At 51.0% G+C, this 12,662-nt stretch overlaps 1 protein-coding gene and 1 long non-coding RNA gene across 2 annotated transcripts in view; both read right to left on the reverse strand.

Annotated features, from left to right (window-relative positions):
* Positions 1-640: 640 nt before the first annotated feature.
* Positions 641-1,886, reverse strand: LOC118640489. Its single transcript, XR_004961395.1, has 3 exons — positions 1,833-1,886; positions 1,479-1,666; positions 641-693 (listed from the first exon to the last, which is right to left on the reverse strand). It is a non-coding gene; the product is annotated as an uncharacterized LOC118640489 (long non-coding RNA).
* Positions 1,887-4,738: 2,852 nt separating this feature from the next.
* ASPM (assembly factor for spindle microtubules) overlaps positions 4,739-12,662 on the reverse strand; it is a 33,830-nt gene continuing 25,906 nt past the window's right edge. Inside the window, exons 21-27 of the mRNA XM_036277774.1 lie at positions 11,030-11,335; positions 10,365-10,562; positions 9,718-9,910; positions 9,425-9,579; positions 7,942-8,118; positions 7,310-7,479; positions 4,739-4,899 (exon numbers count right to left, since the gene is read on the reverse strand). Coding sequence (XP_036133667.1) covers positions 4,797-4,899; positions 7,310-7,479; positions 7,942-8,118; positions 9,425-9,579; positions 9,718-9,910; positions 10,365-10,562; positions 11,030-11,335 — 1,302 coding nt within the window. The 3' untranslated portion in view covers positions 4,739-4,796. The remainder of the gene's footprint in view (positions 4,900-7,309; positions 7,480-7,941; positions 8,119-9,424; positions 9,580-9,717; positions 9,911-10,364; positions 10,563-11,029; positions 11,336-12,662) is intronic.

A 12,662-nucleotide genomic window follows, 5' to 3' on the forward strand; every position in this document is an offset into this window, starting at 1 on the left:
GATAGAGTCGGAGAGAGAGAGAGAGGAAGAGAGAGAGAGAAACATCGACGTGAAAGGGACACATTGAGCAGCTGCCACCCGCACAACCCAACCAGGGCCGGAGACAAACTGCAACCAAGGTACATGCCCTTAGCGGGAACCGAACCCGGGTCTCTCCAAACCGCAGGCCGATGCTCTAACCGCTGAGCCAAACTGGCCAGGGCAAGAAAGTCATTTTTAAAGAAGTAAAATATATTCTGAGATATCAAAATTAAATATCTAGTTTTTTAATCAATTAAGTTACTAGCTTTTACTAATTTAATAAATATAGGAAGTATATTACATCTAGAAATCAGATGGAACGAGAACATATATTTAACATTTCAAAACTTGCATCTGGAAACATCTTTTACTTCAGGTAAGGACAAAGGTAAACAGCGTCACTTTTCAATGTTTATTTTTTTACGATCAATATATTTACACGGTACGAACTTCAAAGGGTATGAAGTGAAAAGTTGCTGTCACACACATTTCTCCGCCACCCAGGTCCCCTCTCTAGAAGGCAAATAAAGTCCTTAGTAGCTTCTGCATTTTCCCAGACTTATCCCAGGCACAAACAAGCAAATCTATACCTTCTAGCTCATTTCTTGTTGAATGAACAGTAGGTATTGGAGATCCCTCCATTGCAGTATGTTTTTCGACCAGCAGGGTCTCCTAGTATATGGACATATAATTTGAATCAAGTTCATCACTGTTGGGTAAGAAAGTTGCTAAAATGTCTGTAATGTACAGCATGTCATTTTGCACGTGTGGATATCAATTCCCAAAGTGGGATGTGCGTTGGTAATACAGATAAATATCCCTCCATTTTTCTAATGGAGATCATGCCGATGAACTCTCCCGGCAGTACGGGATGTTTTCCCCCAGTCTCACAGTGTCTGCAATTTGACAAGTCAAACCACAGAGTAGGATTTAAATTTCCCTTACAAATGAGATCGAAGCCTTTGACATGGACCTGAAAGCCGTTTTTATTTTATAGCTGGGCACGTTCTTGGCTTATTTTTCCATTGAACTCTTGGTCTTTTCCTTACAGACTTGTGGGAAGTTTTTATAGCTTAAGGAAAATGAATTGGGGCTGTGAGTTTGAGTTGTATGTTACTTTCTTTCTTGGTGTTCTCTTTCTCTCTTACATTGGTTATGGTAGATTTTGCAAGTTAATTCATCTTTTCCTTAGAAGTTTTCGGATCTGTGCTATATAGTGAGAATCAGTCCGAAGTTGTTTTTCAAAAATATTGCCAGTTTCTTAGAGTACTTTTCTTTGTGAATGGAGCCAGTTATGAACACGAGCTCGTTTCTGCCCCGAGTCACCATGCTGCTCCAATTATCAATCAAATAATTCATATTTTATTGCCACTGATCCCAATTTCCACTTTTTTCATATGCTAGACTCCAGTATACATTTTAGGTCTATTTCTAGAGTCTCCATTCTGTTTCATTACTTTGGTCATGATGTTAGCACCAGATTTTTAGCTGCATGAGTCGGTCGGAATACACGTGAGCACGTAGTCGGTCGGGCCCTTCCCCGTCTTCTTCAGAAATGTCGGGCCTGGTTTCGCCTGCAGCTATACTGGGATTCTCCCTCTCGACCACTTTTTCACGACACCAAAACTCAGTGGCCGGTTGAACACTATAAAAACGAAAAGCAGGCCCTTAGCACCCTTAGCTACTAGCAACAAACAATCTAAAAGATAGTGTTTTTGTAACGAGTAAATATTTTTTAAGTACGTGGCTTTCATCGCTAAAACAAAATTAGAAGTTATAAAGATAACAAAGCTGGGGGGGAAATCACTCACCTATTGAGAAAAGTTTGACAACTTGAAATACAGAATGCACAACATGAATTTCTTTCTCTCAAGATGAAGCCGAACTATGGGGTGAAAAAATAATGAGCTGAATTAGGGAGGTGTAGATAAAATTTCCAAGAATGTAAAAGTATGGTTTTATTTGTAAAAAAGCCTAACTCTGCAATATTATTCATATATGCATTTTTTTAAATTGGTTTTTAGAGAATGAGGAAGAGATAGGGAGAGATAGACACATTGATGAGAGAGAACATCCACTGGCTGCCTCCTGCATGCCCCCCACTGGGGATTGGGCCCACAACCTGGGCACGTGCCCTGACCAGGAACTAAACCAGTGACATCTTGAGGCATGGGTCAATGCTCAACCACTGAGCCACACCAGCCGGGCCATATATGCATTTAAAATGAAATAAAAAATGACACAATGATCAGAATGACATCTGGAAATCTGGGTTATTCCAGTTGACAAGAGGGTTCAATTGAAACTCACCTGAAATAAAACTAGATTTCAGTTCATTTAGATTTCTTCTTTAACATAATGTAATCCTGGTAGAAAATAGCTACTTTAAGAGTAAAAGGCTTAATTACTTCTCTTCCGGTCCTCCCAAACACCAGTACACACACAGACACACAACACAGACACAAGCCTTTAGCTTACAGGAAGGCTTAGAAGCCTGGTAGGAATAGACCACATACATTTAGGAGAAATGTTCTCCCTGTAGAAATAGGATGGTGTGGGCATGCTCTCCCCCCAGGGGCGCGCTGTGCCATTCCCTTCCCCCCACCACTCCCCACAGGCACGTTACCTCCTAAACTCCAAGGGACCCCGAGAGACTTGCCCCCAGGGGAGCAATGGGCAGCGGCCGCTCGTCCCCGGCTGACCCCCTGAACCTGTCCCCAAGGCCTCTGTTCTCTGACCACCCACTGAGCCAAAGCAGCGCCGCCTGGGCTCTCCTAAGCCCGCCCCCGTTTTACTATCCTGAGTGGGTTTTGCTGCGGCCAATACATTCCTGCTGGCGTCGCCGCACTTGGTCTCCACCGAAGTCTTTCCTTCAAGACAAGAACCGAGGTCTCGCCAGCTCGCCGGTAACAAGTTGTAGCTCAGCTACGGGCCCGGAAAAGCGGCAAAACCAGAGAAGCGAGGCCGAGGCTGACCTCAGGCCCAGCGCACTGAATAATGCCCCCGCCCTGGCGCTGACCTGTCCGTGGGGACCCGGACCCTGCAAGGACACGCCTGGAACGCTACTGCGTCTCCTACCGAGATCGTCCCCTGCGACCTCCCCTAAACTCTCCCACCAGAAAACCCTTAGGAAGGCGGGCCCAGGAGCACCCCTGCGCCCCCCACGCCCCAGGCTCATGACCATTACCTCCCTCACCTCTGAGCTCCGGGGACCCTTCCTTTACCTCTAGAACTTGTTTCCTAAGCCCATTTCTTCTGTGAAGTCCGCCTCTGTGAGGTCCCAAATAAATGTTATGTAAAAACATAATTTTTAAATAGGACATTGTGTAACATTTTGAGAGTGTTAGTCTGCATTTCAGCAGCACCAAGTTTCGGCCCCTGGGAGCTGTCTTCCCGCGCGGGTACCGTGGAAGAACGAGCTGCCGCGCACACCGACGGCCGGCAACCCCTCCGCGGACCTCGGCACCCAGAACCACGCGGGCTGCTGACCCCGTCCCGCGGCGTGACTCCAAGCCAACAGACGGTCTACCCTAAAATTGTGTCGAAAGAGGAAAACAAAACACTTTGGAGGGTCAACAAAAAACGGTGTCTGAAAAATACGACCACGAGCTCCTGAAACACTTTCTTGGAAGGAAAAAAAAGAAAGCAAATGTATCCCAAATTTGTGCAGTTCATTTCAGTACACGTTTTAATATACCAACGTGATTTTTAAATCTAGCCTAACCAAATTCCAGACACTTTCAGACTGATAGGGCTAAATCCTTCTTCTAAAAACATCTGAGGTAAGTAGCTACATGGTCTCTCCCTCTCCCTCTCCAGCTGTGACTGATTTTCTCTCTTACAAACCTTTATGGCTTCCGCTTATGGACAGATTCTAGGACCCTATCGGATTCCAGAGCCCCGGGAAGTAGGCTTCTGTGGTCCCGGAACCACACAGATGCCGCATTGAGAACAGTGACCCAAAGCTGTAGAAAGTAAGTGTGTTTCACCCCACGGGGGGCCTCAGTGGTTGAGCACGGTCCCGGGCACCAGGTCACCCCGGCTAGATGCCCAGCCAGGGCGTATGTCTGAGTTTCGGGTTCCATCTCCAGTAGGGGGCGTGCAAGTGGCAGCCAATCGATGATTTTCATTTATCATTGTCTCTCAATCCGTCTCCCTTGCTCTTCCTCCCTCTGAAATCAATAAAAATGTATTTGAAAAAAGAGTGTTTCAACACTGAATCATTTTGGTCTGCAGTATCTGACTAGACAACAAAAATCATAAGTGATACCACAGTCTTCCCAGGTCACCGGAGAACCCCAATCAGTTGAAAGTCAGGGTCCTCAGCGGTCAGTCTCCCTAGGGGCTCACTGCCAATCTGATGGTCCAGTTGGCCAAGGACACAGACAGGGACGCTGTCTATCAGCCTTGGTGGGATTATTCTCTCCTCTTCTCACTGTGGGTGGGCAGAATCGTAAATTTCCAACATTCGTGTTACAAAACACCTCGATTTACCTATAAGACAGAGCTAATTTATTTTATTCCCTTAGAAATATGAGGATATTCAAACTAACATGTTTTAAGATAATAAACACAAATAAATTATAGTCATTTTATGACATTATTTTATGTGCATAAAAGAAGCAACGACAAATGTAAAAACAGTTTATTTAGTATATGTATTTTTAAATTTTAATACAAAATCAGATTTTACAAGTTCTACAAAAGAAGGCCCACTTTCCATGCTCATGATTAGCGTTCACGCTCCTCGCTGTGCACACGGAAATGCGCACTGGCTAGTAAGGAATGCCAAGCGTGTCCATCACCATCTGAACAGCCTGCAGCGGGTTTGTGATTTCTTCCACGTTATCCCTGCGCAGAACCCAGTCCGGCTTCAGTCTGTGGAAAGAACACGGGTCTCATTCACCAGCTCTCCTCCTGCAAGTCCCACCCCACTTTCAGTTTCAGCGAACACGTGGCTGCTCCCCAGAGTCCTGAGCACGTCCTGGCACCTCCCACACGTCACCAGCTCCAGACTCTCCCCCTTCCCCCGGGCCACGCAGCTCCCCTGCTCCTCCGCACCTACCAAGCCCGGCTGTGCTTTGTCGCCGTGGCTCTCGGTGCTCTCTCGGCTCCTGTCACCATTCTCAGTAACCTCAACACCCACCTGGTCAAAGAGCCAGCCACCTGTCCGGTCAGTCTGGCCCTCCCCCGTGTCCCACCTCAGCCCAGCCCTTCTCAAGGACCACAGGCCATCGTCGTCAGAAGGGCCCCACGCCAACCTCTCCATCCGAGCCATCCGCTCTCCAGTGCCCGCTCGGACTCCCTCTCAGGTAACGTAGCGCCTCCCCTGCCCAGTTCCTCCACCGCTGGGCACCCATCATCCACCAGGGCGCTGCCCCCACCCCTGGTCTGCTCAGGTCCACTGACTCTGGTCCCTCTTCCCTGCTGAATTCACCGGGAAAGTCCCAGATGGATCCAGACATCCAGGCTCTCCGTTCCGTGCCCCTGGACATCGCTAAAGAAAATCACAGACCCGGCCTGACCGCCCTTGTGCCCATTACTGCGGGCACAGATGGGCACTGAAACCGCCGAGGAGGCTTCCCTCCTCTGCCCCACGGGGACCTGCCCCTTTCTTCTTTCCCAAAGTCCCCCCCACAGGCTGCCGAGCAGCTTCTGCACTGACGTCCGTCATCTCACGCGTGGCCGAGAAAGCAGTGTGCAGGGGGCGCACCCTGCTCACACAATCCCACACTAACGCGCCCCCACCTTACTCCTTCCTGCTAAGGGTCCAACATCTACCAGCTGGTGAGGGGTGGAGCCCAGTACGACACCCACACAGGGAAGGGGCTCAAACCGGACGCCCCGCCCACGCAGCAGGGCTCAAGGGCAGCAGCACAGCCTCCGCCCACTTCTGTCCCCATTTATGTAGCGCAGACAGGGCGGAGCCAAGGTTCTGAAATCACATCTTCAGCAGCTGTCTGTCAGGAGCGGGCGCTGCTGTGATAGGACTAGCTCATCGCCGTGGGCGTGGCTTCACAGCCCCAGGCAGTTGTCAGTCACCTGAACTGCAGCCTGCCAAGGGCTGTTTGAACTGCCGCCAATACTACCCAAACCCTGACTACATCAGAAGGGAAATCCAGCCACGTGCTAATAATAGCTTTTAAAACATAATCACCATTAAAACTCGCCAAATCCTTCAGTGAAAACCACGCAGGAAGGGTCTCTATCAGCACGTGCTCCCGTGGCGGGGAGTCACACCCTCGCAGTTCAGCAGCACGTGCTCCCGTAGCGGGGAGTCACACCCTCGCAGTTCAGCAGCACGTGCTCCCGTGGCGGGAGTCACACCCTCACAGTTCAGCAGCACGTGCTCCCGTGGCGGGGAGTCACACCCTCGCAGTTCAGCAGCACGTGCTCCCGTGGCGGGGAGTCACACCCTCGCAGTTCAGCAGCACGTGCTCCCATGGCGGGGAGTCACACCCTCATAGTTCAGCAGCACGTGCTCCCGTGGCGGGGAGTCACACCCTCACAGTTCAGCAGCACGTGCTCCCGTGGCGGGGAGTCACACCCTCGCAGTTCAGCAGCACGTGCTCCCGTGGCGGGAGTCACACCCTCGCAGTTCAGCAGCAGCCGGGACAGGCTCCGGCGGGGCCCATCCTCCCACACCCACGGCAAGCCCGACTGTTCCTCTCGCACTGGGAACCAATGACATCTTTTCTTCAATATTTTTAGATTATGAATTTCTCCTAGGCTGGCTTCCATATGTCTCAATCCACACTCACCGCCACAGGTCACCACAGAGCTGCGGACCCCATCCCGCCACACCCAGCCGCACTGTCATCCCCAATGAACTCGCCTCCCAGCGGCAGCTGCCCTGACGGGACACTGTCCTCAGAATGTCCTCCTGCCCGCTAAGCCCTGTCAACTCGGGCTGGCTCTTCCTCTACTGACCGCTGGAGGAACTGGGGTCACCTTGAGGTTCCGCTTGGGACTTTCTTTTCTATGCCTTGTCTTCCCCCAGGCTGATCACACCGTCCCCAAGGCCTTACACCGATCTAGAGGCTCCTGATCTAACGGTCCCTCATCTAGGGTCGGGCTGTGCCTGCAGCCCTGGCCCCAGCCTGCTTGTCCAGGCTGCGGTGCCCTGGCCTCACTCCCGAGATCGCCGCCCTGAGGCCCACCAGACTCCCCTCTGTCCAGGGCCGTTTCCCCGTCGTCCAACTCAACACGTCACGTCTCCTGGTTGTCAAGGTTCACGGAATGCATGAGTGACAGCGACACAAAACCACAGAACACAGTTCCCGCTCACCTCGCAACCATGCTGGTTCTCACAGGTGTTTCTGGAATCGTGGGGATGCTGATGGAAGAATTCTTATTCTGCTTACGAAGTATTCTTTCAGTGCTTATTTTATGTTTACGAGCTGTAAGTTTGTAGATGCTATAAACACAGTCAACAACTTTGGACCTGTTTCGGACATCCTAAAAAGGAAAATGCACATTGATTAAACTAGTAAGAAGTAAATTATGCGTCCTTTCTATGCTACCGAATGAATTATAATAAACACTATGTAGTAAACTTAAGAGCTTTTAACAATCAAACACCAAGCTCTCCAGGTTCAGAAGGCAGACCGAGCTGAATTATAAACGAGTCTGTAAGACGACCATGAAGAAGGACAGTATTAAAAACGCACACTGAAATCTACCCTGAATCAAGAGGCGAATGCAGTCAATGCCATTACCTTCACTTACAGGTCTCGAGACTCCACCTCCTCAAGGTTCCCAGTCACCAGGCCTTGGTCGAGCACCACCTCGTGCCTGGCGGCTACACACGCACACTCGCTCTTTCCTTTACAGCACCCCCGCATCCAACATGCTCCCCAAATCCATCCTTCCATCAGCAGCCAGAGCGACGTGAACACCCAAACCGACAGCAGGACTTACAGAGGCCCGATCTGTCGCCTTCAACAACACCGCTAACAGACAGCACGTCCTGGTGAAGATGCTCCCGCTCTTGTCTGCGACTCTGTCCCCAGGCTTTTCTCGGTAGGTCTTCAGAAGCTCCAGCAGTGTGTCCACACAGAGGTCCACGCCGTACACGGCTGACGTGGTCTCCTCATACTGGAAGAGAGCGGAATGAGGGCCCGACCTAGAGGCTCCTGTTCTGAGAAACAGCCCGAGCTAACGAAAACGTGAGCCCAGGTCTCGAACCATCCGCAGCAAGAGAAAGGACCACACAAAATGTCGTTTCGACATGACTATCGATCCTGAATCCATCTCAGACATCTCTGCATTTTAACTGTTTTCTTCCCAGCCGACTTTAAAGTTCCACAGGAAAGGAATCGAACCCGAAACCCCTGAAAGTGGCCGCCCTGCCGGCAAGGCCATCTCGGCGAGAGCTCTCGGGAGAAAGAGGACCCGCCTGTGACGGCGACCACGGGCGAGATCCGGATAAAGGCACATTTCACTAGTCCCCCCAGTCAAGCTTCCTGAGAGGAGGCTGAACCCGCTTTGAAACAAAGTCTGTTGGATACTGGCAAGCCTAGAACATAGTTCCATGCCTCAGTTTCCCCACGGCGCCACTGCACTCATTTTGAAATGTGCACGGTAACACACAATGCCGCGACAGGAAGATAAAGTCACAAGACTGACGGCTGATGCTACTTGGCACTTTGCATCACATGCACGGGCTCTAATTCTGCAATAACATCGTGAGGCAGGTACCAGTACTGCGCCCACGTCGCCATAGAGCAGGGGACAGGGAAGCACAGAGGCTAAGTAGCCTGGAGTGGGCTGTGGGGCGGGATTCAAACCCAGGCACTTTGGCATCAGTGTGATCTTCCCCATGACTGCTCCATGAGAGAAAACGGGGGCAAAGTCCTGAGTGGTGGCTCCAGGGTTGGGTCGGGAAGACAGGTCTGCCACGTCGTCACTTTTGACTGCGTGCATCACACTTGAGGACAGTACCTGCCACCCGTCCCAACCCAGGACTGGAACGTCACTGGGCAGGGCAGCATCTCTCTCTGCAGACCCGAGGCAGCGCGATGCCTGAGAGCACCAGCCGGAGGCGGACGGAAACGGCCCAGGTTCAGCTCTGCCCCTCGTCACACCTGAGTCCTCAGGTAAGAAACTTCCTCAGGTAAAAATGACTCCCTCGCTCTAAAATGGGAACAGTGGCATGAACGACCCCAGAGGCAGGTCTCAGTAAGCGCTAGTGATCACTGTTACTAACATTACAAAGACAGAAGAAACAGAACCTGAAGACTCAGTGTCTCTGAACACTCATGGCAACAGGTCAACCATCTTCCCCTGACTCCTGCCCGGGAAAGGATCTAACTGGGGTCTGCGTCCTGGCGACGAGCACACGGCGACTGCCACCTGCAGAGCCAGCTTTCCGAACCCAAGCTCCCGGCAGAATGGGATCTACCTTGGCGACGTGCAGCAAGACCTGCACAGCAAGGCTGACGACCTCCATACACGGGACGCTGCGGTTGCAGCTTCGGATCAGGACAAATATCTTCGCGATCGCTCCGCTCTGGGCCATGCTCTCGCAGCACAGCGGAGACAACCTGGTAACTACCTCTGAAAGGAAAGAGAGACATTCGCAGCAACAAAGTCAGTTTTCAGCTACTACCGTGTCATTATGACATTTCTCGTACACTCAGAGGTAGAAATGCATTCCTGACCCCACGCAAGACGTGGCTGGGCCCGAGGACTCACCCAGGTGCTTCAGAGCCTCGAGAACAGCAGACAGGTGCTTGTATGTCAGCAGGTGATGGAGCGCGAACGCGGTTCGCTTGCAGAGCTTGTCTTCCTCTCGAATCTCCTCGTTAATAATCTGGAGACTTCTGCGAATAGCTCTGATTTCTGTACAGTCATTCTTCTTCCTCCAAGAGTAGCCTCTCCACAGTGCCTGAGAGACAAAGCTCGTCATCGGAAGACCACAGCCCATGATGTTTTGAACTTGTATCTGCCTTTATTTCCACGAAGTAAATATTCTCAGTAAATTTCTATGTGATCAGACACTTTGCAACTACGACCTCATTTCAGGTTCTAAGAAACAGCTAAATCAACTTTTCCAAACAGAAATACATTACTATTCCTGTATGTAAACTGAGGTTCACACATGGACTAAAGATACCTAACTCTATTCAAAATGCTTATATACTTTTTCGTCTCTCAAACATCAACTTCCCCCAGGGATTCTGAAAGAAAACGGGAGTGAGTAGCAATGAAACGGCGGTAGCTTCGTATTTCTGACTTATTCCCACTCAGCCTGTCACAGACACGCGACCCCTTCCACAGGTCAGAGTTCACCTAAATGAACTAGGGTCCTGAACCACCGGCAGGCTGTTATTTCCGGTCACCTGCAGTCTGACGATCCCACCGGCAGCTCTTTCCCGCCGCTTCCGGAGCAGGAAGCGGCGCACGGCTCTCTGGATGACGGCCGCCGCCCTGTCCCTGTCCCGCTGCCCCAGGCGCTGCTGGGCCTCGTGCTGGATGTTGATGACGCTGTGACAGATCTGCATAAACCTCTTTAGCTGCAGCCGGGTTCGAAACCATCTCTGTTTAAAACATATGAAGACCTTACTTTGGGTTTTTGAAAGAGAATGAACGCACACACACCCCCAGAAACAGGACGCTCTGTTCTCAGCAGGACACCGGAGGCCACGGTCACCCTGCTCGGTGGCAGCACCCCCCCCCCCCCGCCCACCCTCGGGGCTCTGCGCAGCGCTCCGCAGCGTGCCCCTCACGCTCCCTTTCACGTGTGAGTATGTGAGCACACAACCGGGGCTCACATCAGAATACATGGAGAACTCCCGTAAAGCACGAACATGGACGCCCAACAGAAAAATGGGCAAAGTAGATACAGGAAAAGCCACACTGAAAAGCACACAACACACAGAAGAATGTGAATCCAAAACAACGAGATTTCATGACAAGGGCGGAAATCAGAGACCCTGCTGCGGCCACATGCTGGCGAGGACACGGGCCTCACAGGTACATCCCCAGCCTCACTGCGGGGGCTGACCTGGATGCAGATGGCCGACTTCACGCGCTCTGCCGCGTCCCTCGCCGCCAGGTGGCGCCTGTACGCCCTCTGGATTCGGACAGCTGCCAGGTGGCGCCTGTATGCCCTCTGGATTCGGACAGCCGCCAGGTGGCGCCTGTACGCCCTCTGGATTCGGACAGCCGCCAGGTGGCGCCTGTATGCCCTCTGGATTCGGACAGCCGCTAGGTGGCGCCTGTACGCCCTCTGGATTCGGACAGCCGCCAGGTGGCGGCGCACGGTGCCCGTGAAGCCCAGGAGCCCTCTCCTGGCTCCCGGTTCTGAACTCTGGAGGAGAAAATATATCAGTAACCAAATACTCGACTCCTAATCAAAGTTTACTCCCGTAGATCCTCCATATCAAATTATATAACTTAGTAATTAACTTTTCATTAAACTTATTTAAATTGTAACTCGAAAGTGGTTATGACCCTTCACCCTATTTCCAGTTGTGTGAGCCACTGCTGAGAGTCTAGAAAGAAACTTTATTGTGTGCACTTGCCTAAGGCATAAGGGCACTTCGTTTAACCAGAGTGCCAATGACAGCCAGTGAGCTCGCCTGTGCTCAGGCTCGCGTGAGGGGTGTGGACTAGACTCGGGAAAGGCTCCGGCACTGCGGCTGGAGAAGGAGACGCTGCACCGAACAAAATCAGGTGAACTGATTTCTCGTCGCCCAGCGAAGGTCCGGCCGGCGCAAGTCTCCATGGAAGCTCCTGCAGCGGCCGGGAGGCCCGTGCACCTCCCAGCGCAGAGTGCAGTGGCAGAGTTATGATTCGTCTCACATCTCGGCTTAAAAACGCCCTATTTCATAGATAAGGAAAGGCGGTGGTCTGCAGAGAAGAGGGCAGCTCCGTGAGGGGCCAGCCGGGAGGGGAGGCCCTGAGTTGCTCGACAGGACATTTAACTAACACGAGACTACAACAGAGCGCACGGGGGGGGGGGGGGGGGGGGTGTGCGCGGGGCACCAAGAAAGCGCCGCAGGCCCACAGCGGGCTGCACGCACACCTTAGAGGTCTCATTGCAGCGGTCCCCACAACCCGTCTAGCAAGCGTGAGACTGAAACGGGAAGGACACAGGTCAACGCCTACCAGCAGAATGACCCTGGGCAAGTCACTTTGCCTCCCTGGACCTCACCTTCCTCACCTGTAAATGGGCTAATAACAATCACCTCACAGGATTATTACGAGGACCAAGTAAGTAAATATACAGTAGTACGTGTAATAATAGTGGCTATAAGCACAGTAAAGATGACATGAACACCACAATTTCCAAGTAAAATTTTGATGTCTTTAATACAAGACCAGGGGCCCTGCAGTTATTCTAAAGATTCGATGTTAAATATTTTAAACAGACCACCAATTGTGGCTTAAAGAGTATGTTATTAAGTGTATGAGTTTTACTGGATAAAATATGCTACATCTATTATCACTTTCTCAACATAAATTATTTATTCTAAAAGTCACTTCAAAGTTGGGTTTGAAAATGTTTTATAATTGCACATATATAAACAAAAATACTCAAAGAGTATTTTTGTGGTAAATATAGGTCTTAATTAACAACAACGTGTTTAAAACAATGCATAGGTAGGTCTCGAAAACACTTTTTGTTCTATTTC

Source organism: Molossus molossus, unplaced genomic scaffold (genome assembly GCF_014108415.1).
Source record: "Molossus molossus isolate mMolMol1 unplaced genomic scaffold, mMolMol1.p scaffold_m16_p_23, whole genome shotgun sequence".
NCBI classification, from domain to species: Eukaryota; Metazoa; Chordata; class Mammalia; order Chiroptera; family Molossidae; genus Molossus; species Molossus molossus.